This window comes from Melanotaenia boesemani, chromosome 15, assembly GCF_017639745.1.
Source record: "Melanotaenia boesemani isolate fMelBoe1 chromosome 15, fMelBoe1.pri, whole genome shotgun sequence".
Lineage (NCBI taxonomy): Eukaryota > Metazoa > Chordata > Actinopteri > Atheriniformes > Melanotaeniidae > Melanotaenia > Melanotaenia boesemani.
Window position 1 is genome coordinate 5,815,117 of NC_055696.1, and position 25,442 is coordinate 5,840,558.

The window sequence follows — 25,442 nt, forward strand, 5'->3', positions numbered from 1 at the left end:
GATTAGATTTGATTTAGATTTAGGAAAAACAACTTGGCTAGGGTCAAGTAAATTACATATAGTTTCAGCGGCCTGACATTACATGGAAGTAGAAGAATAACAATAAAAATATATTTCTGTTTATGTTTCAGCAGAGGAAACTGATCCTTTATACCTGGAGCAGAACCTACAACCTGGGCAGGCTACAAGTAGACCAGTTAGACAGTTTTTCCAACCATTGGGTAAGTGACTAATAGATAATTACTGCCATTTAAAGGATAGGTATAATTTCTGTAAAAATGTAACGCAGAGTACTACTTACCCCACTCATATGCAAGTCCCTGCTAGTCTTTACAAAATATTTGGTTAAGAAGTCGCAAAATTTTATGTCTGTACCGTTTGATGTAACCCATTAAGGAGTCTGTTGAATGTTGTGTAAAAGCTCTTCAGACTAATAACAGATTAAATATTCCCTTTAGAGTGCTTTATTAATAATTAAATTTATAAATAAACATTAAATCAAACCTTTTGTTCTCAATGCATATTGCTTAACAAGTTATAAGGATTAATTTTTAATGACCTTATAGAAAGACAGCAGTTAACAGCATATTTTTCACTGCATAACCAGCAACATGCTCATTGAGGCTGCAGCTTTAGCTGAGCTAATGGCTAACCATTATTGATTTGGGCTATATCTCCACTGAGACCCGCAGGTTTTTAGGAGGTGTAATTGAAGAAGAAACATATGCTGAGCAAGTCATGGAATTTCTTTTTGCTATCTCTCTCTTTGTCACAGGCTGAAATGGTAAAATGTCAATTATAGAGGGATGCTTGTTTAAGAAAATAACAGGCAGGAATTGAAAAGGTAAAGCAATCTTACTGCAAAAAGGTCTCTCTCTCTCTCTCTCTCTCTCTCTCTCTCTCTCTCTCTATATATATATATATATATATATATATATATATATATATATATATATACATATTTTTTTTCAACTTGTTTTTGTCATCCTAATTATCCTAATTTTTGGTGTCTTGAACCCTAGGAGGAAGAGAGGTCATCTGTTAGTCATAAGGTTGGGGGTTTGAGCCCAGGTTTCCCCACCTCCCACATTCAAAGTTTCCTTTGGCAAGACACTGAGCCCCACATTGTCTCTGATTATCTTCCTTTTGGTCTATGATGGGGGCCATTTTCTACTTATAAATTAGGGTACAAGATTAGTGCAAGACAAGACTAGAGATACACTACTGGTCTTTGTAAGGTACAAACTGCAAAGGTTCAAATAAGTACCCCTTACTGAGGGTACAAGAGTAGTATCTTTGAGGGTACCACCCCAGTATGAAACCTTTGCACCCCTAAACATACAATTAGGTGCTTTTTTTTTCTATGTGCTGTGTCCTACATGCAGAAAAAGTAAATACAGGAATTCAGCGCCAAAGTTAACTTTAAATCTTGAGTGTAAAAAGTCAAAATGCCAGTTTGATATATTTTGACTTGGATAACATTGTGTGAACACTGTGAAATTGGATTGCTTTCAGCAAAAAAAACTCTCACTGCTGGTGAGAAGGTATGACACATGGTTGATTTAAATTCCTGCCTCCAACATCTTTAGTCAGTGTATGTGTTCTCATGGAACAGAGACCTTGACTCCTCATTCTTTTTTGTTTGCCATCAGATAGCTAACACTGGGAGGAAGCGACAGTGCCCTCCATCTGTTCACATGGTTGTACTGAAATGGATGGTTTCCCCTTTAGTTCTTCACCCAGCATGGTTCCAAGTCTTTAAAGTCACCGAAGAAACTTTCTGCCAAATGCACTGGAGAAGTTGTGACAGCTAAGAGCTGATACATCAAACAAATGTGACTATGTAAGAGTGTATGCAGGTAAATGTGTGTCTGCTCATAAGTGGTTCAAGATTTACTTAAGTTACCCAGAGGAAGCCTTCGGAGAACAGCACACTCTCAAACATATACTCTGTCAAGACTTATCTTAGCCCTCCAGAGGCAGCAAGACAAAGCTCACACATTTTAAAGTCTCCAGCGGTAAATGAGGCGTTTGAGGAATTGCAAATGCTGGGTAATGCGCTCCGTACTGACAGTTAATTTTTATAACCTTTTGTAAAGAGACTTACCAAGCAAACATTCAACCTGAGACAGACCCCATTTCTTGCGCCCTCATCCACCCACTCGCCCAAGTAATTCACTGCCTGTCTATCTCTCTCAACCCACGCAAACACCAGCAAATACTGCTTTAGCTGAAACTAAACCAAAATATACCAGAGCCACTTACTCTGTGGCAAAATATTCTTTTGCAACTTTATGTTAATTTGATAAGTGCTTTACAAAGCCCTGTTCAACTTAAAGTTGCAGTCATTAATATTTTCACATTGAACAAAAGTTTTTATTTTATTGTTTTTTTGTTTGTTTGTTTTTTTTGTTAGTTTTTGTTTTGTTTTGTTTTGTTTTGTTTTGTTTTGTTTTGTTAATGTGGTGTCTCTCTGGCACAATTCCACACTTTCAGCTTCACTGAAGTTTAGCTTGCTGATAAAATTATAGGTTTAATAGCCTGCAGGTTTAGTTTTATGTTTACTTTTTCATTTTTTGTGTTTCTTTCAACCCTCTGTCAGCCACATTTCCCTAAAGAGTTTGTTTTGAGGCTCTGATAAACCACAGTTCTTTACCTGCCAAGCATCACATAGCAAAACAAGTTAGTAATTAACTAGGGAGCACAGTGGAGATTTTAGATGATACCCTGTGGACTGGTGGAGACAAATCTATAAGTTTGGAAAACAGCTAAAGTAATAATAAATAATAAATCACACATGTCAAAGGTATTTATAAGAAGTATGCTAATTTAATTGTAATAAGTAACCAGTACTATAGAGAGATGTAAATTGGCCAATTTTCTGAAAGAATTTGAACAGATGCATACAGCCAGAACATCTATGTAGAGCATAGCTGAAACAGCTGATAAATAAAATATGTCATATACAGACTAAACCTTCTTTCTATATAAAATATTGTCCAAGTGAAACTAAAACCAAAGCTGTACAGTGTAGGGACTCCAGCTGCTTGCATGGACAACAGTCAGGAGAGATGTAAAGTAGCCCTATTACTTGTTAGTTGGTCAACTGTTAATAATAAGGGCAATGGCCTGTGGGAAGAGGCTGCTCCTGTACACTGGATGTTCTGGTGCTCAGAGATTTGAAGCATGGGCCAAAGGACAGCAGGTTAAAAAAAAATAGCGGCCTAGTTGAGAGGGGTCTGAAATTATTTGACCTGCCCTTTTTTCATCCTGGAGGAATACAAGTCCTGCAGTGTAGGCAAATGAGCACCAATAATCTTCTCAGCAGCCAGGACTGTCCATTGCAGTTTACAGGTCTGATTTGGCAGCTCAACCAAACAAGTTAAATATAAAAGTGCACAGGACAGACTCTGTAACAGCTAAGTATAACTAGGTCAATAATTTTTGTGCCATGTTGAACATCCTTAGTTGGCAGAGGTAAAGGGAAGTAAAGTCTCTACTGTGCTTTTTATTTTTTTCTTTCTTTTTCCAGTACAATCGAGACAGTAGTGCCCAGGAACCAGAATGGCTACACAGCTGCCACAGTGCTATTCTGGATGGTGAGTGGGGGTGAGTGTTCAGCTTCAGATTATTGTTACTGACTGAATAACCAGCTGCTCGACATCCTTTCTGCATGCAGACTCTTCTCCTTCCTAGATGAGACCAACAACAGTGATCTTGTCTGTAAACTTCAGAAGCTTCATAGATGGTTATGAGGAAGAATAGTTGTTAGTATAGAGGGAGATTGATAATGGGGACAGCACACAGCCCTGCAGAGTACCAGTGCTGATGTGCTGATGTGCTGATGCTGGATTTGAAGTTGCTCAGTTTCACTATCTGCTGCATGTCTGTCAGGAAGTTGATGATCTATTGATAGATGGAGCATGGTGTGGAGAGCTGGATGAGTTTGGAGAGGAAGAGATATAGGATTACAGTGTTAAATACTGCACTAAAGACTGCAAACTGAATCCTGTTGGTCAAAACATTGCAGTGTGTATTGCAGTCCTGTGTCAGTTCCATCATCCACTTATCTGTTTACTTGGTAGGCAAATGTAGGGGTCCTGTGATGGTTTTTAAATGGACTAAAATCACTCTCAAAAAGATTTCATGATCACATATGTCAAATTGACTTGTCTGTGGTTATTTAGTTCTGTGATTTTGGGTTTCTTGGGGATGGGGTCAATGGTGGTGCACTTTAAACAATGACCTGTTGAAGATTTCAGTGAAGATAGGTGATAGCTGGTGAGAACAAGTGGCAAGTGGGTGAGATTATATATCTGGGTCCGCTGAATTATTGGCCTTTTGCTTCTCATAGGGCTGACAGACTTCTTCATTTTCATCATTCTACATCAGGGGTAGCCAACGTTGGTCCTCAAGGCCCCCAATCCGGCAGCTTTTCCAGATTTCCGTGCTCCAACACACCTGGAAATCTGGAAAACCTGCTGGATTGGGGCCCTCAAGGACCAATGTTGGCTACCCCTGTTTTACATCCTTGATCCTGAGAACCGGTTGAGGGTGAGGGCATGGGAGGATGTATGGAGAGCTGGGCATGATGGCTAAAGGGTGTAATAATGCCCTTTCCAAAGCTACAGTAAAACAGATTTAGGATTTCAGCCAGCTGCTGTTGGTGGTTCCCTTTAAAAGTGGAGGTGGAAGGTTTCTGATTTGTAATGCTCTGCAGAAAGCTGTGTTGTTCAGCTTTTCAGGGTAGCTCTTCTTAGTTGCTCTAATCTTCTTTCTCGGTGTGTTTCTGGCCTGGTTATACAAGACTTTGTCTCCACTCTGGAAAGTTTCCTCTTTAGCCTGACAAAACTTTTTCAGTTCCACTGTAAACCATGGTTTGTCACTGCTAAATGTTAAATCGTCCTGAAGGGGACATACGTGTCACAGAAGCTGATGTAGGATGTCACAGTCAGTGAACTTGTCCCTATTTGTAAGCCACAGTTTAAAAAATAGTCCAATCACTGATGTCAAAACAGGCTTGTAGGTCCTGCTCTGCTTAGTTGGTCCATTTCTTCACAGTCTTAACAGGCTTGGTAGATTTTAGCATTTGCTTGTAGGCTGGGATGAGCTGAACCAGGTAGTGATCAGCAAGTCTCATGGCTGCTGTGGGAACTCAGCAATATGCACTTTATTGTAGTGTAGAAGTGGTCTAGTGTGATACTGTCTCTGGTAGGGCATGTTATTTGCTGTCTGTATTTATGTTGCTCATGTAGTGTTGCACTTGCATAGGCCTAAGAAGGGTTGTAAACATTTAATACAATTAACATGGAGAACTCCACAAATGTTTGAGGTTGGAGAAGAGCACCTTTAAGTTAGGGCAGCATAGCCTCTTCAAAGTTACATCTTTGCACGAACTTTCATTGATGTAAAAATATAACCTGACACCTCTTGTTTTCCCTGTTGACTCAGTGATACGGCCCCTCTGAACAACTGAAAGCCTGTTAGAGGTAATGCACTGTCCAGGATGGCTCCTTTCAGCCAGGTCTCCATGTAACACAGAGCCAGAGAGTTGGAAGGTCCCTGTTTGTCTGCAAGACTATCAACAATTTATCAGTTTTGTTGGAAAGCGAGTGAAGTTTCGCAAGGCTAATATTCAACAAAGTAGTTTTAAATCCCTGTTGTTAAAAGCCCTGTTTCTACCAACGGGTCAGGGTCAGTAGGGGAGTGTTTGGTGGGGTGTGGGTCGGTAAATCCTGATCTCTGTTGCGTTTCCACAGCCAGCTGTGTCTTTACCCGGTAGGTGGTGTATCAAGTGGATAGCAATAGATGCATCAGCTATATAATAGCTTGATGTCATAGGGCAACAAAGAATGTCAATGGAGAAATCCAGCAGTTTGTGTTCTTTCTTCTTGTAATGTTGCTTTAAACAACAAAAAAATCCACAGTATATTTACACATGACACTGTTGCTGCTTTTTTCTTAGTGCTGAGTTGCACAAGAATTGATGACGCTTTTAACCAATCAAAAGATTGCAGCACCCCAAGCTCCAGATCAGTAAGACTGAGAATCAGTGGAAGGGTCCCAAAGAAGTAGAACGGTCGGATATACTGGGTGCAAGAATATCGGATATTTTTGGTTTGTGGAAATGCAAAAAACAAAAAAAAAAAAAAAATGCCTACCAACACGTCTCATACTGACCCGGACCTGTTGATGGAACAAGGCTTAAGTCACACTGGCTTGCTGGCATTATTGCCCCTGCTGCAAAATCTGAAGCGCTGCGTAGTACAGCTGCTACCACAAATAAGTTGTCAAACTGTAGAAAAACTAGCAAAAGAATATCTGGTGTATGTTGATTAATGTCCTATAGTGAGTATCTGGTGAAACTGATCTGTGGAGGTGGCTTAGCATCCAGAAACACACACACACACACACACACATACACACACACAAAGCTTTACACCAAGGCATCAATGTCTGGAGTCATCTTGGGAGTCACATAAGCTACATAGATCAGTAGTTAATGCAAAGAGTTATGGCCCAATATTACACTTAAATAATCTGCAACCTCCAGTGGTTGTGAGAAGAGCTGCACGTAAGTGGCAAAGTGATGTAGAAAAAAGAATGTACTTCAATCTCAACCTGATTTTTTATTTTTTTTTTATTTCTTTTTAAACCTATAACTAAGTAGTGTTATTGCCCAAATTCTAACCATTTATTAAAAAGTGTTTAAAGAGGTCCCATTTCATCAATGTTAAAAAGTGCTTCTTTATAAATATTTTGATGTTATAATGATGCTATCGTCATTAGGAGGATGATATAGCTTGTATAAGAAACAGTTGACAACTATATTTGCTCCACTTGAGAAACACTCTTGTGAGTTGTGTTTTCTAAGATGTACAATCCCTCCTGCTGCCTGTAGACAATCCTATAGCTCCAACTAAAAGGGTCAAAAACTATCAATTCAAATGGACTGGAGGACTTTTTGAGGTTTAAAAGTTCAGTTTTGAACTTAAAAAGTTAATAAAAAAAATCATTTCACATAACTAACATTAGAGTGAAGCTATAACACTGACCTGAACTTCAATGCCATATCCCAGATAGACAGTAATCAAGTAGTTGCACTCCATGCCAGAGTCAAGTTGCTGTAAGATTTCGATGTTCCCCTCAGGGTCAGTGAAATTCATGCTGCATGGCTCTGTGGGAGACAGTAGAAAGAAAAGTGATTCCCTTTTTCCCAGACCACTGATCTTTCTGACAGCCCACCTGTGTCTCTGTGCCCCTGCAAACCTCCAACTATCTCTGCAGATATCCTCTTTGATACCGCTTATCTGGGCCTTCAGCCCTCTGCGACCAGTGGAAAGGACAGGCAGGACACATCAGGAAAAAAATCTGATTGTTTTTGACACATGAGCAACTCTGTTATCCCTAGTAGCAGGACGAATACCTGTGTGCAGAATGTGAAATAAACAGAGGTGATGTTGACCTAACGTCTAATTTTCCTAGCCATTGGGATGTACAGGGTGTTCATAACGTCTTTTTACAGTTTATCAAATTCATTACAAAATGAAATGAATAGACAACTTAAAATGAGGAAGAGATCTCATTTAATACACTACTATATGTGCACCATTAGCGGCTCGAAGCACATCAAGACAGTACCTGATTTGCCACTGCCATCAATGATGGCATCGGCATCTTTTGCTTCAGGTTATTGATGTCTTGTCTTTGTTCAATACATAATATCTTTAACACAACCCCATAGAAAGAAGTTCAGTGGAGTGATATCAGGTGAATAAGGTGGGCAGGAATTGGGTCATCCCTATTAATCCACCAGGCTGTTTTACGAACTCATGAACATGCAGCCCATACAGAAATACACAAATGAAACATGATTAAAAGCTTTAATAACCAATGAGCACGTAGAACAAAACTGATGAACATACCTTGTCATTTGCTTTTGTAATATATTATTATTATTATTATTATTATTATTATTATTATTATTATTATTATTATTATCATCATTATTATTATTATTATTATTATTATTATCATTATTATTTTTATTATTATTATTATTATTGTTGTTGTAAAGAGACTTTATGGACACCCTGTATATATTTATAGGAGGAAGACACTCAGTTCTGATTTCCATCAGAAAAAACATATCAGAAGTTAGTTATTCAAATGTTCTGGTTTGTGCTATAACTCCAAAAGTCAAAGAAAAACATGAACATGCCTACCTGATGTTTGCATGGTGGTGATGGTAGTAGTTGTGATCACAGTTGTGGATGCCGTTGTGGTACCTTCCTCTTGAGTGGGTGAAGTTTGCTTGGGGAGTAGGTAATCTGGGCTGGTTTCATTTGTTAGTGTTGTTTCCCTCAGCTGTCCTTTCTCCATTATTGTTGACACAGGTGCAAGTGTGGACTCTACGGGAAAATTTCTTCCTCCTGTGGACCAGGAAGCCACTGGGTTGTTTTCACTTCCTTTAATAAATGGTGTCATTTGAGTAGTGATGGAGCCTGTTGTTGTCTCCATCTTGTCTCCATCTTTGGCTTTCTCCTTAGTTGACTTCTTCTGAGGGAAAGACATGAGTGGCGCCGGTGTTGTGGGAGAAAACGTAGTCAGTGGGGAGGTGGCAGCTGCAGTGGAAGTAGAGGCAACATCTGAGAAGGCTGGGGCATCCTTATGGGCAACAATTTGAGTGACAGCATCTCCTGCATTTGGAGCAAATGGAGAGCCTGGAATGGTGGGATATGCAGCTACAGAGCCATCCTTCCTAAAAAAATGCTGGTCCCCCTGGAAATCCCTTGTAAGAAGGCGTTCGTGAAGCAGCAGACCCTTGAAGACAGGCTGATGATTCGGTATATTCATCGGTGAGGCTGTCGTAACTGAATGGACTTCACTTTCTGTGTCTTGTGTTGAAAAGTGTGTAAAGATGTCTCTGTTCGAGTCCAGTGTTCTCCCACTGATGCCGTTACTTTCCCTTAGACCTGGGAGTGAAACAAAGAAAGGTAATATGACTTTATTAATCAAACATCTTTCAGTTTAATGAACCACAAAAATAACAATTCAAGTCTACAAACCACAAAATTCATGCAGAGTGAAGCAAGAGCCGTCCTCTTGAATATTGTCTTTACACGCATTTGTTTTTGTTGATCAGTCCTTTATAAATTTGGTTTTGAGTGTGATTTTATAATGGCACTTGTCAGGAGGTGGAATTTATAAAAAGCAAATGAACAGCCATGGTTGATATTTTGGAAGCAGGCAATATGTAGATTAGAGCCAGATCAGATGGTGCTGCCCCTCAGTGACTGCACATTATGGTCATTATTGGACCCAGTGGAGCCCACACTCGCTAATTTTGCTTTAACCCTTAAATGTTTTAAATGAAATAAAATTATTTTTTGTTAATATCATTCAATTAATAATTTAAATTTAAACTATTTTGAATCCTACATAAGCGGAGGGTTAATTTCTGTATCTTTGCAGCACATTTTACATTGGCTAATTACCTATGTTTTCACAGTATGTACATTTTCACAGTTCATCTTCATTTAGTACTAAATAAATAGTAAATTCTTCACAATACACTTAACACACTGTAAATATTGTCTCAATGCAACAAAACAGATGTAAGACAAAACATTTAAGATATTTATAGAATACATAACAACTAAAGATGAAAAGGTAGTGAAAACAATGAGAGGTTTGATATCATCCTTTCATGTGCCCATTCATTTATGTCTACATGAAACAATGCTGTCTACTTTGACAAGTTAATTAGCTTGCATTTGGGGTGACGGTTTGTCTTAATGAGGCAGAATTGCTGCCAGCAGATTTCATAGATGAAAGGATGTTGTTGACACAGGCAGCAAATGAGTGAGATATCCCAATGCGAATGTTTCTATAACAGCACTCCCTGTTGGACGTCACATTGATGTAATTAGAAATGTTATGTGAAAGGTAATTTGAATGGTAAAACAGTAACGAGTATTGACTGAGGGAGCACAGCTGGAGTATCTCAGGTGTGTTTCTCAATAAACATACTTGGCATTTCCTCGTCCATTTTTGTGCAATCATTTACCCCCTATTAATCTCCTCTTTTAAAAGCTAAAGCGAGAATATTTTATAACTTGTTGGCTGATCTTTGGGGTAGTCCAAGATAGCTTTTTTCTTGGCATTTAAAATAAAATGGTTAGCCAAATGTACCAGCTAGTCCATTTTCACCTTGTAAAATATTGATTCATTAGCCATTCCTGTAACTGGAAACAGGCATTTAGGGTATTAAAAAAGAAGTGATGTCTAAATAGATGTTAGAATTAACTCAGCCATAGGGAAGCTTTGTTTTGCTCATAAAACTTTGAAGGTAATTGTAAGCCCCTGCACAATTTTGCTGATGCAGAGTCATTTTAGCACCATCCAGCAAGCTAATAAAAGTTTGATCAGGCTGTTCAAGAGGAAGAGTAAACAATTTTATTACGCAGCCAGTTCCATGCTGACAGAACTGACACATGGTTTTACATTTTTTTACTGACAGACGAGACAACATCACATTCATCTTTCTTGGCGGCAGAAGCAATTCAAAGACTTTTTGATGTTCTAAGATGGAATAGAAACATTTCCTTGTAGCCTTATTCTGTCACAACAAGAGCAGCCAAACAGCATTATAAAAGCAAACTAAGCACATTTGACATGTCTCTCTACCAGCGAGAATAAAGAGTTTAATGAGAGGTCTGTATAAATGATTGAAGTGTATAAGACTGCACCCCTCTTCTCCTTTCATACGAGGAAAGAACAGAGAAATCTCAAACCCACGCTACTGTATAATAGTGTGGGTTTATATATAAACATATATATGCATGTATACTGTATATGTTTCTTTTCAAGATTATTCTTATTGCTGCATCAGACTCTAAACTTTCCCCTGCCTTCTGTTTTTTTCTCCCTGCTGTTTCCATGGGTGCTGCAGATTTTAACCATCCAGCTGCTGTCCTTCAGTCAGAATATCGAGTGCAGAGTGAGGATGGAGGACTGAGCTGAACTAGAGTTTCTCATACACAGATCAATACAGGATCAATATGTGCAGGTGGGAGACCTCACTGGTGATTAAAGAAAAAAAGAAGCACTGCTACTATATTGTTCTGATCTCTGAAGCTTAATTGGCCATTTATAGTTCAACAGAATTAAATGTTAGTGACATTTACTGAATATTTATGTAGTGGTTTTACAGGTTTAGTTTATTATTATTATTAATATTATTGTCATATTTTAATTGGCTTTGCACAATTTCCCTCTAATTGAAAAAGAAAAAGATAATGTAAGCAATCATTATTTGCATTTACTGTTTCATTAAATGGTTTAAAAGATTCCACCTCAATCAGTGAAAAGAAATAATGTTTCCTTATTAATGCATGAGTATATTATAATATTAGACACATAACAAAAGCCATTTTCTGAAGAGTACTCTAATACCATAATCCTTTCCATGTATCGTTTGAAAACTACACCTCACTGAAAAATTAATTTACAGTTATTGTGCTTGAAGGTCTCCAATAAGGTACAGATGTGCTGTGATAAGCGGGTTCAGCTTTTATAACAAAGCCATTTTGATGTGCTGTGTCAGGTTCATGAAATGTCACACTCTCATAACCTATGACGCTCTGGCAAGTTGCTTCAAACCATTTGTGACCAGACTTGTGACAAGATTTGTATTAAATAATAAACAGATGGCAGATGGTAACTTAAGTGAAAGCCATTGTTACTTTGCACTTCTGTTAGACTTCATGAGTACTGTAGACCCAACAGCTAAAAGTAGAAACCATGTCACGCACTCTCGAGGTTATGCACGTGCCTGCATCACATCACTCAACACCGAAGCTGGTTAATTAGAGCTTATTCATAAATTAAAGGTGGTAATTGCCATAATAGAATTAGATTACTGCTGCCATACTCTGGGCAATGACACAAAGACAGTAAAATACCATTTAGTGCCTCACATGAAATGTACTGTAGTCACATTTCCTCTGTCAGCGCAGTCAGTATAACACACTGAGGATTGTATGTGGACCTGGGAGGAAAGGCACGGTTGTAAATGTAGTTATAAATGTGCAAATCTTTTGTGTCCTAACATCCTGCAGTAAAGACACACAACCTTGTATTTTGAATTAAATTTTAGTGAAACCTATTTGTGTACGCTTACATCATGTGCACTGCACTGCTCTGAAAATAGTCTCAAGTATTTTAGTTTTTTTATAACTATGAAGACAAATTTCCATCACTTAGAAAAACTACAGGATCTCATAAAACATTTAGAAGCTTTTAATTGATTGTAGCTTTTTGGTGCATCACATTTAACCCGTTAACTGCCAGATCTACCATTTGCTAGAGCAATTTTTTGTGACTATAATTAATTTCATTGAAAGTTTCTGGAAATTAACATTCCAAAGCCGTCTCTACCAATTGGGTTGGTTATGTCATGCCAAGTGTTTGTTATCCCATAACTATATCAGGTTTTGACGATTTCCCTGTTGCTACTATATTGCTAACTATCATCTCAATCATTGTTAAAAGCATTGATTCTTATTATAATTGTCTGAAGGAAAAGACAAAAATGCAAAGAAACATTATTCTATTGCCTTTTTTAGGTAGTTAATAGAAGCTTTTTACCTTTTTTTTTTTTTTTTTTTTACCAGTTTCAGAGTCAGATATGAATAAACACAGCCTTCACATCAAAATGTGAAAGTTACAAGAATTTGATCTATTGATTTGAGTCCACAAGCTTTTCAGGGTTTTTATGGTACTGAACAGTACCATAACACAGCATGACAGCATTTCATGAAGTAGTCACACTTTGACTCTTTCAAAAAGGTACAAAGTAGATTTGGAGGTTGGAGGGGCTGGAAAAATGGCACTACAAACTTTTCAAGTGATGCAGTCAAGATCAAGTTTCATCCTGACTACTAGTATCCTTAAATAACTTGACTTTCAAATGCCTGTTTTGCATTACTCTAAACAGCTGCTTATGATTTGGGTTGCTGTTTCAACATAGGTTTTTACATACAAATTATTTCATGAAGGCTATATATTAAAAAACAAAATGGTTAATATTGGGTAAATTTAAAAAATTAAATTTAACCAACTGACATGTTATCACAATTCATGGCTGAATTTAGGAAAACATAATAGCTTCCACTGAAAGAGACCTTTTAATAATGTATTACACCAAAATGTCCCTTTCCTAGATTACTGGGAGTGTGTGCTATACACAAACGACTAGTCCTATTGAAACACATTTCTATGAAAATCGTGGCAAATTGGGTATGTGGTAAAAAAATACAGATTCTGTCTTCAACGGCACAGATCCAATGTTTTTCTGTTCAGAAATTATCTAATAATTTTCCATGAGAACGTTTTTTTAAACATATTTTTAGTGGTGTGAGGTTAAATCCAACAAAATATTAAACTATATTGACCCAGTTTCAGCATAATTAAACCGCATAATCATGATACTGTAAGCACCTAAAATGAGCAGAACTTAGCAGAAAAATATCAAACTTTGTGGTGCTGGAGAATTATGATAGTTATGTTATGCAGACTGCTCAAGTTTTCCTTGAGTTAGTGGTTAAAGTTATAAAGCACTTATGCAGACCTATAGCCTTTAAACCTGGTCCTGATAAGAGGTGTCCAACCATCCTGCTTGTGTGTCACATTAACTACAAATGTACAAGCTTGTGCTTATCCCTAATATTAAAAGGATCCATAGCGATCACTCAGTCTACACTGACTAAGATGACAGAGTGAGCAATCACAGGGGAATGCTCCTCAAGAAGGCAACTGGCAGTCTGCTCTCCTCGGCTGCCTATCTATGGAGTCATCAGTGAACACTCAGTGCATGGAGAGGGCGCTAATAAGATGGGACACGCCACACTTGAGGCAAGCTGCTGATTGACATCAATCTCTTAATATCCAGGGGCTTTATTTCCTTATTATTACAGAGAGCCACTAGAAGAGCAAATCAATAAGCAGTTTCCGCTAGGCTCAAATACAAGGCCTTCAGATCACTCTACATGACTCCTTATGGGGCTCTCAATGGAGTTTTGCTTGGATGAATTCATTTAAATAGTTTAGGTAACATTTTCCTGCAAGCTGCTTTCTTTGCTTTTCCTGCAGTATGTGCAGCTTTTATTTGTTTAAGGAGAGACTAAAATAAATAATGGGGCAAAACTGACAAATTAAATAAAGTAGCAGGAAGAAACTGAAATAACATTAAATTAATTCAGTAGTGACAAAAAAAAACAAAAGAGTGATATTTCCCTCCTCACCTAAAATGCCATCTGAAAAATCATCCATGACTGTGCAGAAACTCAAATTTCTATGCATAAAATTGTCTTCTTACTGCCAGGTTTTTGAGCCAGTGGGACATCCGCATATTGAGATGAGACATACTCTTATCCTCAGTCTGCCCTTTGACTTCATTGAGCGGAACCATAACTTTTCCCTTTCATTTATTACGGCCTGTCTATGTTCCAGTTCATCGAGCAACGTCCTTCAGACATGGCTTTAGACAAACGGCGCCTTAATGGTGCTCATAAGCCCTGACCTTTAAACTGGAGCAGAACAAAAACAGTGCAACCCAGCACTACCATTTGCATGAAATCTACTGTGAAGTACTTAAGCTGCAGGGGAATAAATAGGACAAAACGAACCCTATAATGAGGGGTTGAATACATTTTAATTGGAATCAAACTGTCTTAGGATTTTATAAGTCAGTGGAATTCTGTAAACCTCAGCTTTCCTGATTTAAAAACTGTACGTTTTTCAGCTTGGTTTATGTTATATTTTCATCTTGCCCAAGAAGAACAGAATAAATGTGTCATGTACATGTGCCTGGCATTCAAATTTCATCATCCTCAGTAATTGTAGCAGACCTGTCCTACACAGAAGCCGAATCCTTGTTGTATTTCAATTTACCAATGCTCTGCATCCTGGAAAATACTGGGAAGAATGTCTCTTTTCACACTTCATTTCCTTCCATTAGAGTAATTCATCTTTTCATTTTCTTCCCATTTACTCCATGGTGGAGTCAATTACTGTGAGAATAGAGCTGTGGGTGAAATAAGACTTACAACTTTAAAATCTGTCATGGATTACTTTACAGAATTATGAGAAATTTGTTAAGTGTATCTCAACAACTCTTGTGAAATATTAGGGGTTCTTGATCAACAAAAGACACTATTAATGGGATTTTTCTTTAATTGGATTGTGGCCTTCCTTTGCTATCATGTTCACATCATCTGTAAACTCTTAATTAGTATACAGAAACAAAAAAATATGCCACAACTACAGGCTATATTGCCAAGAATGTTCTTTGATAGGGCAGATTGTACATTTGGCTCTAAGTGCATATATAAATGTTAAATTTAAAAGCTACTTGATTGATGTGACACTCTCCGCCCATCTTCAAATGATTTCCCAACCCCATGGCAAATCTATCAGCCAAAGGAAAACACTGCGGAAAAGAGAAAATAAATCACACACTGGTAATTTTCAACCTTATCTGTGAACTTGCTATAAAATGACATGCCTATGCTGGCCATTACACTTGTCAATAATCTGTATCTCATGGGCAGGTTCTTGTTATCATGCTGAATTAGTCACAGACCAGACACAAAAACAAGAATGACTCATTTTAGCTCCAGGCGCTCCCACAATTTTTTCTTTTTTTTTTTTATCAGACAGCAGAGACCATCTGAAAATTGAAGCGCCAACAAGATAGCCCTCTTGCTTTTGGCAACAAACACAATGCTCTTGTGTGTTTAAGTTAATAATGCTGGTATTGCCAGTGGTTTGTGCAACCATGACAGTATTTGGCTGAGCCTTAGAGAAAGTCTAAAAAGTCAATAAGGTGGTACTCCTTGGCATTCTGCTGCTGTTATTCAGTTGAATTTTATTTCTGTGCAAGTTATGAAGAACAGCTCTTCCACATATTTAAACATAATAATTCAAAACTGAATTATTCCAATTAGAATGGACAAACCGTGTGAGCTTTAAAACTGCAGTCCTGACTTGGTTTGGGACATGTAATGTCCTAAAAAGGCACAAAGAAGAAGACAGTACACATGTACACAGTTCTGAAGCAGTTACCTGAGGTAACTCCACTCACAGGTGAAAACATGTCTTTGTCTGGAAGAATTTTGGCCACTGATGGACACTGTTTTTTTTTTTTTTTTTGTTGTTATTGTTTTTTTTTACAGCTATTTGCTCGGCATTCAAAGTAAATTTTATACCAATCTTTATCACTTGTACCAGATTCTAGTAGGAAAATGGCCCAGAAAGAAGAGACCTACCTAAAAAAAAAGGCATGCTCGAGAATTTCTTTGATCAATGAATGTCACAGTTTGATTACAGATGACCAGAGGATTAGTTATCCCTGAAAGACAACACTTCTGTCCACCACTAAATTTTGGGTTTGAATATGAGAGGTTTGAGGCCACTTAGGAGATGGCTCTGGGGAACCCTCCTTAACCATAATGTCATTCACAATCTAATCAACTCCAACCAAAAACGCAGCTTCTCACCTAGAGAATCAACAAACCTGTTGAGATTTTCTCCCTCAACCCTGGACATTGATGTTTCCCAGAACACCACTCCCACCGTTTAATGGTTTCCTCAACCAGCATTGTAGATGTGTTTTAAAATGTTAAAAAAAAAAGGTGTTTTGTATTCTTATAAAAGTGAGATAATGTTAATCTCTTGAATGAGACCTTTCTTTTGATATGACTTAAGTTCTAAAATTATTTAAGATTAGAAAATTAGATGACGTTTCCCTAAAACTTAGATTGCAGTCAATTGATTAGACCTGCTAAAGATTTAAAGATTGGATATGAGAAATGACAAACATTTCACTTTTATATCAAAAAATGTCCAAATAATATGTCATTTTTAATAGTTACAGATATATGAAGCACAGACAACTGAAATCCTCTAGATTTAAACTATGTTTAATTAATTTAGTTGATTTGTTTATTTATAGCATTCTTTCCTTATTGTCCTATTTCATAGCTCTGTTTAAGAATTTTTTACTTTTGTTAGTTTTTTATTTCATCCTGAATACATGTGAATCACTGCTAATGATTTCAATAATATATAACTTTAAGATGTGTTCATGTCTAAATCTGAGATTCAAAGACTGGGAAAGACAGGGACATTTGTAGCATTAAGCCAAACTTAGATTTGCAAATAGAAATCTGGGCTTCTGCCAAGCTGCCAGACTGCGTCTGCAGCCACTAGCTGAAGACAGTAAACCACGCTTCAGTCCAGACTCGGTCTCGTGAGTTCAAGTAGACAGAAAACTCAGAAAGAGGAGAATGAGAACAAGAGAGAGAAGGAGGAAGAAGCAGAGAATAGATTGAAGAAAAGATGTAACATTTTACGTCACTTTGTCTTTTTGTTCTGTGCATATTCGTTATGTTTCTTAACCAAGTTTAGCCTCCTTCGTTCATGTTTATTGATTTTGGAACAATTTAAGTAACACGCCTACACTCCACATTATTGGAGTCTGCAGTAAATGCTGTTATTAATAGTTAACAGTTTATTTTATTTTGATTATTTGTTTTATTGTTTTTTTTTTGTTTGTTTGTTTTTTTATCAGAACAACTCACAAGAGTTCTTTTAATTTTCTGGCAACAACACAGCCTTTATTCAAAAGTCACGCAATTTCGACAGCTGTTTTCATCTTCATCATTCTTCTGCTTTTTTTTTTCTTTTAGTTCCTCTTCTTCTCTGGTTTGTTTCTTACTCTTGTTACATGTCAGCTATTCTGCTCCGCACTGCTCCCACAATTTTCAGTGGTATTGCTCCATTTTCTGCGTCAAGCAGCAGATAGCTAAGCTCCGTGATAACAGACCATATTATGTGCATAACTGACACAGGATACGGACAAAACTGTCCATCCGTCTACATCCAACCAATACTTACTGGTTTTAGAGCAACATCCTGCCCAAATTCAGGACATATCTTTCAGGGAAGGTCTTGCAAATTTCAGAAAGACAATGCTAAACCACATACTGCATCCATTACAACAGCATGGCCTCACAGGAGAAGAGTTTGGGTGCTGAATTGACCTCTGCATGCACTCCAGACCTTTCACCAATAGAAAACATTTGGAGCGCAACAAAGGTCCAGGACTGTTGGGCAGCTAGAGTCTTGCATCAGACAAGAATGAGACAGATTTCTCTCCCAAAATCCTAGCAACACACACAACAGCATTTACACAGTTGTTAAAAAAAGAAAATGCTACACTATGGTAAATATCCACCTGGTTTAAAATTTTTAGATATGTTGCTGCCATAAAGTCATGAGCTAATATTTTCCATGAAATGGTAAAATGCATCACTTTTAACATCTGATGTATTATTTATTTTCTATCGGGAATAAAATACGGGTTTCTGAGATTTGCTTTTGAGGATCTGATTATATGACATTTTACACAGCTTTTCAACTGTTTATTGAATTGGGTTGTACACTGTAGGTCTATTCAAGTCCACACTACAACAAAAGTCTTTATAACTTATATAACACCAGAGCAGCTATTTCATTTATCTCCCCCTGTAGAATTTGACACTTAATGTCACTCCTGTGATTGTTGAAATTTTATGTACTCACACATTCAGCCCATACACCATGGTGAAACAGTGAATCAAACCCAGTTCTGTTACCACAGATACCATGGTTCCCTTGTATTAACAGACATAAAGTCATTCTCACTTTAGAAAATTGTGTCCTCCTATTCAACAGCAATGGCAATCCATAGGTGTCAAAACAAGCCTTGAAAATTGTTCATGCCGAGTCATGTTGCAGATGATAAAAAGGCAACACTTCATACACTTTTCTCTGAGAATCAGCTTGAGCATTGGGTGTGATATCTCAAATTGTGGTTTTAGTGTTCTGATCTCTTGCTTCAGGCCAGTGCTGCTCATTTCCACATGCTGCTTGAGCTTGTTAGGTAGTCATGACTTGAATGTAATATTTTATTAGTACTTTTCTAATATGAGTAAAAGGCTGCAAGATGCAGTTCAGATCTATAAAGCTGCTGTAATTTTCCAATCCAAAATTGGATTGTTTTGTTCATAACATGGAATGCACATGCATGACAGAAACAATTTTTATTACACTAAACGATATAAAATAATGAACATCTAGATCATCATGTTTTTACTGGACTGGAAAAAAGGAACAAGATTAACTGCATTTAATACCAAAGTCATTGTTTTTTACAGGTCAGAATCAGGGCAGTTTGGATGCAATCTGCCAAAGCAAGCAAGCAGAATAAAGGATAATTGCTCAGACTTTCTAGAGGGAAATAATAATAATAAAAAAAAGTTAACAGATGTGATGTGTTTGAAAATACTGCATGTTTTTGACACATGACAGTTGAAAATCCCTTTTAAGAAAGTCAGTTATTCAGGCAAAATCCCCAACCATTAGGCTTTCATTCAGGGTGTTATTTTCTTTCCCTCTAAACACGACAGGCATATTGTGAAAACACATCTGACTGTAGAGACAATAGATGAGGCTAGATGGCATGTGTTTCAGACTGAAAATGCTATTTCTTTCTTTTAGTTTGTTCAGGAGTATTTACTAGTAGTTTTATTTATTTATTTATTTTTATTAATATTGTTATTGTGTATCTATGTAATCTTTTATTTTAAAACCTTTTTGTTTTACTCATTAAGTGGGTATTATGGTCACCAACACATACAAAAAAGAAAAAAAGAAGAAATAATAGTAATTAATATATATTAAGATAAAACAGTAGAATTAATTTTAGTCCTAATTATAATATTTTATTTTTTGTATCCCTTTATCTTTATCATCTAACATCAATGAAACATCCAACCAGCATCCTTGTGGAGTTCAGGTAGGTGAAACCCATGAATAGTAAAACATGTAAGCCAGAGATTAAGTAAACTTTCATTCTGAAACATCTAAACCGAACCGCGTACCTTAACCGTTTAAAGCTCTAAGCTAGTGCCAAATTATGCCAAATTGCCAAAACCGCCATTTTGAAGCTTGAGGCCTATACTACAAACCCGGATTGACACATATCTATCTATTACCTGGGTTGACTTACCCAGATATAGAAATTCTGATAAGCTGTGCTACAAGGCTGGTTAGCAACTTGATATTTCAACAGGGCTGAATCACTGAGTTTGCAACATCTGACCAATTGCAAACATGGAGAAACCCTCCAGAGTAGCTTACCTTACAATGGAGGAGCAGACAATTTTTCTTTAAAATTACAAAGAATTCAAACACATCATTCAGCGGAAAAGCAAAACTGTTGCCGAAGCAAAATCCAGGAAGTAATGCTGGCAGGAAATTGCTGATTCTTTAAATGTGGAAACTCATGACATTATACAATAATTCATGGGACAATATAAATGGACAGCATTCTGATCACTCAGCCCAGTCGTTTCGGGTAGAGCGCCTCTTCAGTGCCCTTCCTTTCCTTTATATTTTCCACTTATTTCTTTTGAAGCTCAGCACCCCCCGTGTGAGCATGCATTGTGTTGGGATATTAATTCCTCAACATGACGGCACAAATAGTTGTGCATTCCATAAATGCATGGTTCTGCAGTTATGTCAGGTGTGCCTATTTTTATTATTTCTGATGCAACCCCAGTGGAGCTAAACAGACCTGAGAGCAAGTCAAGAAGAAGCATTGAAACATACTTCAAAGCCATCAGGGACAAGGCTTTATTTCTTCATTAAACACGTCTATCCCTAAGAACTCTTTCTCTTCTAAGCACTTCTCTCACAATCCGCAGACTAACACTGGCCGAATGGGTAGACCATTGTCCATGAGAACTGGTTGCTCAGAAGGTGATGCTTTTATACTTGTTGATCTCTTATCTAGAACATAATCTGCTCCGGAGCATATTACCACAGTGATATACCCCGGTAAGAAGTGAACCACCGTCTTAGTACGGAAACCCCCAGGTTAACCCCAAAGTTACCTTGATAAGAGAAAATCTAGCTCCGACTGCAAAGGTGTCTGTATTAAAACCTCTCTAATTTTGTTCTGCTTCACTTCAGATTTTGCCTCTGCAGATATAATGTTTACATATTGTGGTATGATTTGATATTGGTTTAGATCTACAGCTGCATCATTGCAAAGGGATATTTATTTTCATCCTGAAAAACAAGAGGTTTTTTTTTCTTTTCTTCTATTTTCATTTGTTTCTTTTTAGGTGAATATGATTTTTTTTTTTTTTTTTTTATCCTTTGTGCCATCTTCTTTCATTTTTCACTATTACCACATATACTGATGTTTACACATCTCAACAAACTTCACTAATATTCCCTTTTTGATTCCAAAAGTAATTAAACAGACCTTTTGTTTCCAGAGATGTATTCATATATTTTTGAGCGGAGACCTAAAACTCGTGAGGGTAATTCTCACCAAAACTGAGTGGCAGGTAGTATCCAAACTAAGAGAACAGCAGAAACATAGAAGGACAGTGTAAACCATTGTACAGATTTCTTCTTTAACTCGTGTTGCCATTCTTTCTTTTTACAATTGTTTGAGGCCAAATGATGACAACGTATGAGATGACATATGTAATAAAGATTTAAGACAGGAAAGTTATTATTTATTTGAATGTCGATTTGATGACGCAGAAGACATGATATCAAACTTGGCATTATATTCATAAAGCAGACCCAGCATTAAAGAATCCTCTTTTAAGAACATTTTCATCAGTCAGACCACTTCACATGTTTCACCATCATCACATCTCAGGGATTTTTTTAAGCATTTTTGACAAGAATCAGAATATACAACAGAGCAATATGCCATGAAGGCCAGGCCAAGTGAGTTTGAGTAATTGCAAGAAAAAACATGACTACAGCTTGCACCATGTCTCTATTCTGGCTGCTTGTAATGTTAAAATTAGTTTTATGGGTTTTGGCAGCGAGACGGCAGTCAGCAAAGCCAGGTGAGAGCCTGTGAGTACGCAATTCTCAAAATATAAATGCAGCAAGCCAAAACACAAGTTGCCTATTGGGAGGTGAGGGGAAACAATATTAACACTGACAGTGATGGATGGTGCTGCCTCCACTCGAGGTCTGATAGATACAGGACCCTTTAAAGCTGAAGCATCATGTTATAGACTAGAGGGCTTTTTTCCACATGCATTTTCACATACACAAAATATATAGATGATTTTCTTCTGTCCTTTTTTATTTAAGTTTTCTATCTAGACTGTTGTTTTAAAGTAAATGTTGGAAAAAAGCTTTCATGCTGTTAGGTATTCCTTGCACAGGGCTTGTAAAACACAATGGATGTTTTATAGGCTTGTCAATGTCCAGTATTAATAAACTGGAGACTCACTATTGTTAGGCCTGTCACTTAATTGCTATCAGTGCTTGATCTATATTGAATTTCTTTATTTGATCACAAGGTTTTATCAGTGAATAACCTTTGTTTTTTTTTAGCATATAATTCCTGGTTTAGATGGCAGAATACAGCAAAAGCCAATATTCTCCATATATACTGTAATCTGGGATCTATTTACTGCTAACCTCCTACTGCAAGAAGACTGCCAAAGACTACAGCACATTACACATTGATGTTCAGCCCGATCGACCAGTGTGTTTATCAGTGTGCTTGTGCTTCTGCATGGAGCTCACTAGCTTTCCTTTGCTCAATAATGACACATCTACTGTTCAGCCATGAGACACAAAGTCTACATCCATTTTTTCAAACAACAGCGTTTCTCTCCAAAGAAATTATGTTATATTGTCTAGGTCTGCTGTAGTCTGGAGCTAAAACTGACGCATAGGCCTTCCCAGCGAGCCACTGTAGTAATTTAAGTTTAAGACAATTCCCTTCAAAATCCCTCCAACATATACATTACTGAAAACTGTGTTTTGACCACATAGCAAAAGGTTAAAGGGAGATAAGGTCCAAAATGATAAAACAAAACATGAAATTGCCACAGATAATAATAGGAGATAATGGTGAATCTGCTAAGCTGTGAGGCAGAGGCAAACTGAAAAATACACAGAAGGAAAGGTCACAAGGAATTACTTTTACAATTTTAACAATTTTGCGATGTTTTTGTTGCTGACTGTAAGATGGCCACAGTATTATGGCTGTGGCTTTATAAATCTACACGCTCTACGGCAACATTTCTGTCTATCATATATAGAGGAAAGGTTAAATACAACCAGATAAACATTATAAAACCCTAACCCTAGAAAAGCCTGCCACATGCTAACAAATAGTGCTACAGTTTTGTTTGTTTAAATATATATATATATATATATATATATATATATATATATATATATATATATATATATGTGTATATAAAGAGGAGAAAATGTATGCATTCATGATCATATTTACTTATAAGTCTTGTTCAAGCAGTCATTCCCTTTATGGTAAATGAAGTTAATGAGCCATAATTGTTCAGCGAATAGCTGTGAATCATGTTCTGTAATAGCATTTGACTTGAATAAACTGTTGCTGGGCAGTGTCCCCAAGTAAGAATGGCAGATTTAAAATATTCTCTCATTTTATTCAAACCTTTCACAGAACAGCAGGGCCCTACCTTCTAGTGGAACAGCAGGATATTAGCAAAGTGTTTTAAATTACCATAACAGATCACTGAATATCAGTGCAAACAATTAAGTTTAAGCTCTACCAGATGGTGAAAACAAAGTCTGGGACTCTAAAAGACAAACAGGTCTCCTGACAGTCAGTTATTATTTTGAAACAAACTTTATATTCGCTTGCTGATTTCATGTGTAAAACTGAACCACCTATCAAACACCTAAAGTTGAGAAATGGGTCTCAGTTGGCTTCTGGGTAATGAAAAGAATCACCACCGTTTGTAAACTTTTTATATTATTTATTTTTCTGTGCTTTATAGCTTCACCAAAATTGGATTTCAAGCCTGGCTACCCTAAGAGGATCTACAAACACATGTGGTGCAAGAGCAAATCTGTGTGGAAGAGAACTGAGTGAAAAAAATAAAGCAATGGAAATTAAAGGTTAAGCTTGAATGGACTTAAGGGCCAGAAAAGATTTTTTTTCTAATGCCCATTTATTTATTTTTGTCATATCTCTTTTAATATACATTTTTAATGATTTGCACTGTTTCTCTTTCAACAAGAATAATGCTTTCATCAGAGGGTGTTTCATTCTCAGCCAGTCTGATGCAGCTGAACATGTGGCAGGCATTAAATTGTTGCATCAATAATCAAATTCTATTAATTAAAGTTCTTTGCAAGCAAAAAATACAGTGTGATAACCAGTGAAAAACAAACAAACAAACAAACAAAAAACAAACTTTGCACTGGACTAAATGTCAGAGTAAATATGTTTTGGTAATATATGAGCCAAGGCTCCATGCTTGTGTTGTAAACTTACAATGAGCACCCCGTGTATAAATTTACAATTAAATTATGATTTATTAAGTCTTCTCTTCTGTTACAGCATGCCTATCCCTAATGTCTGTAATGTAAATGTAAATGATCGTTCAAAAAAAATTTACTGAAAGGTGCATATAGTCTTTGCTGCTTTATTGTCAGTATTTTTAACAAAACAAATCAACTTTAAACCAAAGTCAAACTATCTCATAAGTAACACTGTTCATATAGGAACACATCACCAATTGTAAAGAAACTGTAAGAAGATTTTATTCCTTCCTAATTGGCCTTGTTGGAAGAATAGGTGTGCTTTAATAATGCAGTTCCCAGAGTTCGCTTTGAAATTACACATTTATAAAAGCAGCTAGGGATACTGTCACATCTTCATCAGCTACAACGACAAAGAAAGAGCAGAATGTGCATTAGCTTATTCTATTTCGTTGTCAGACTGTTGGCCTAGAGGATTCATGGTGTAAGATTGTTTCAATAAAAATAACTACATCAGGATTTCCTTTCTTCTACATCATTTTCAGCATATGAATGGACATTATTCTGTGAATACATCTTTCCAGGATAGATATCACAAGACGTGAAAATTTCAGTAATAGAATCAAAACTAAGATATGTCTTTCTTCACTGTGATAGACTGGTGACCTGTCCAGGGAGTACCTTGCCTCTCATCTGATGGCAGCTGGAATAGGCTCTAGTACCCCCAAAGACCTGAATTGAAAGAAGTGGTATAGAAATTGAATGTATGGGAAAATAAATATGCCTTTAAAGTTTTGTATTCATTTCACTATAGGTTAATTAATTAGCTGCCATTTTATGTGTTGCTTTATCTATCATTGCTGCCATTGCTGAGGTAGCAGGTCCTAACTACCTCGTATCTGTCAACATGGACAGCAGTATGGATATCTGGACTGACCATGTTAGACAGTGATCTGCATTTATTGATTTTAAGTGTATCTGATCTGGATACCTCAAAGTTATTCTGTTTTTCATATAATTTAGACATCAGT

The 25,442-nt window shown here is 36.9% G+C and overlaps 1 protein-coding gene across 3 annotated transcripts in view; it reads right to left on the reverse strand.

Moving 5' to 3' along the window:
* Nucleotides 1-25,442, reverse strand: part of LOC121653842 (seizure protein 6-like) — a 131,499-nt gene that overhangs the window by 44,642 nt on the left and 61,415 nt on the right. For all 3 annotated transcript variants that reach the window (XM_042007539.1, XM_042007540.1, XM_042007538.1), the window contains exons 2-3: nucleotides 8,226-8,975; nucleotides 7,056-7,177 (exon numbers count right to left, since the gene is read on the reverse strand). In XM_042007539.1, coding sequence (XP_041863473.1) covers nucleotides 7,056-7,177; nucleotides 8,226-8,975 — 872 coding nt within the window. The remainder of the gene's footprint in view (nucleotides 1-7,055; nucleotides 7,178-8,225; nucleotides 8,976-25,442) is intronic.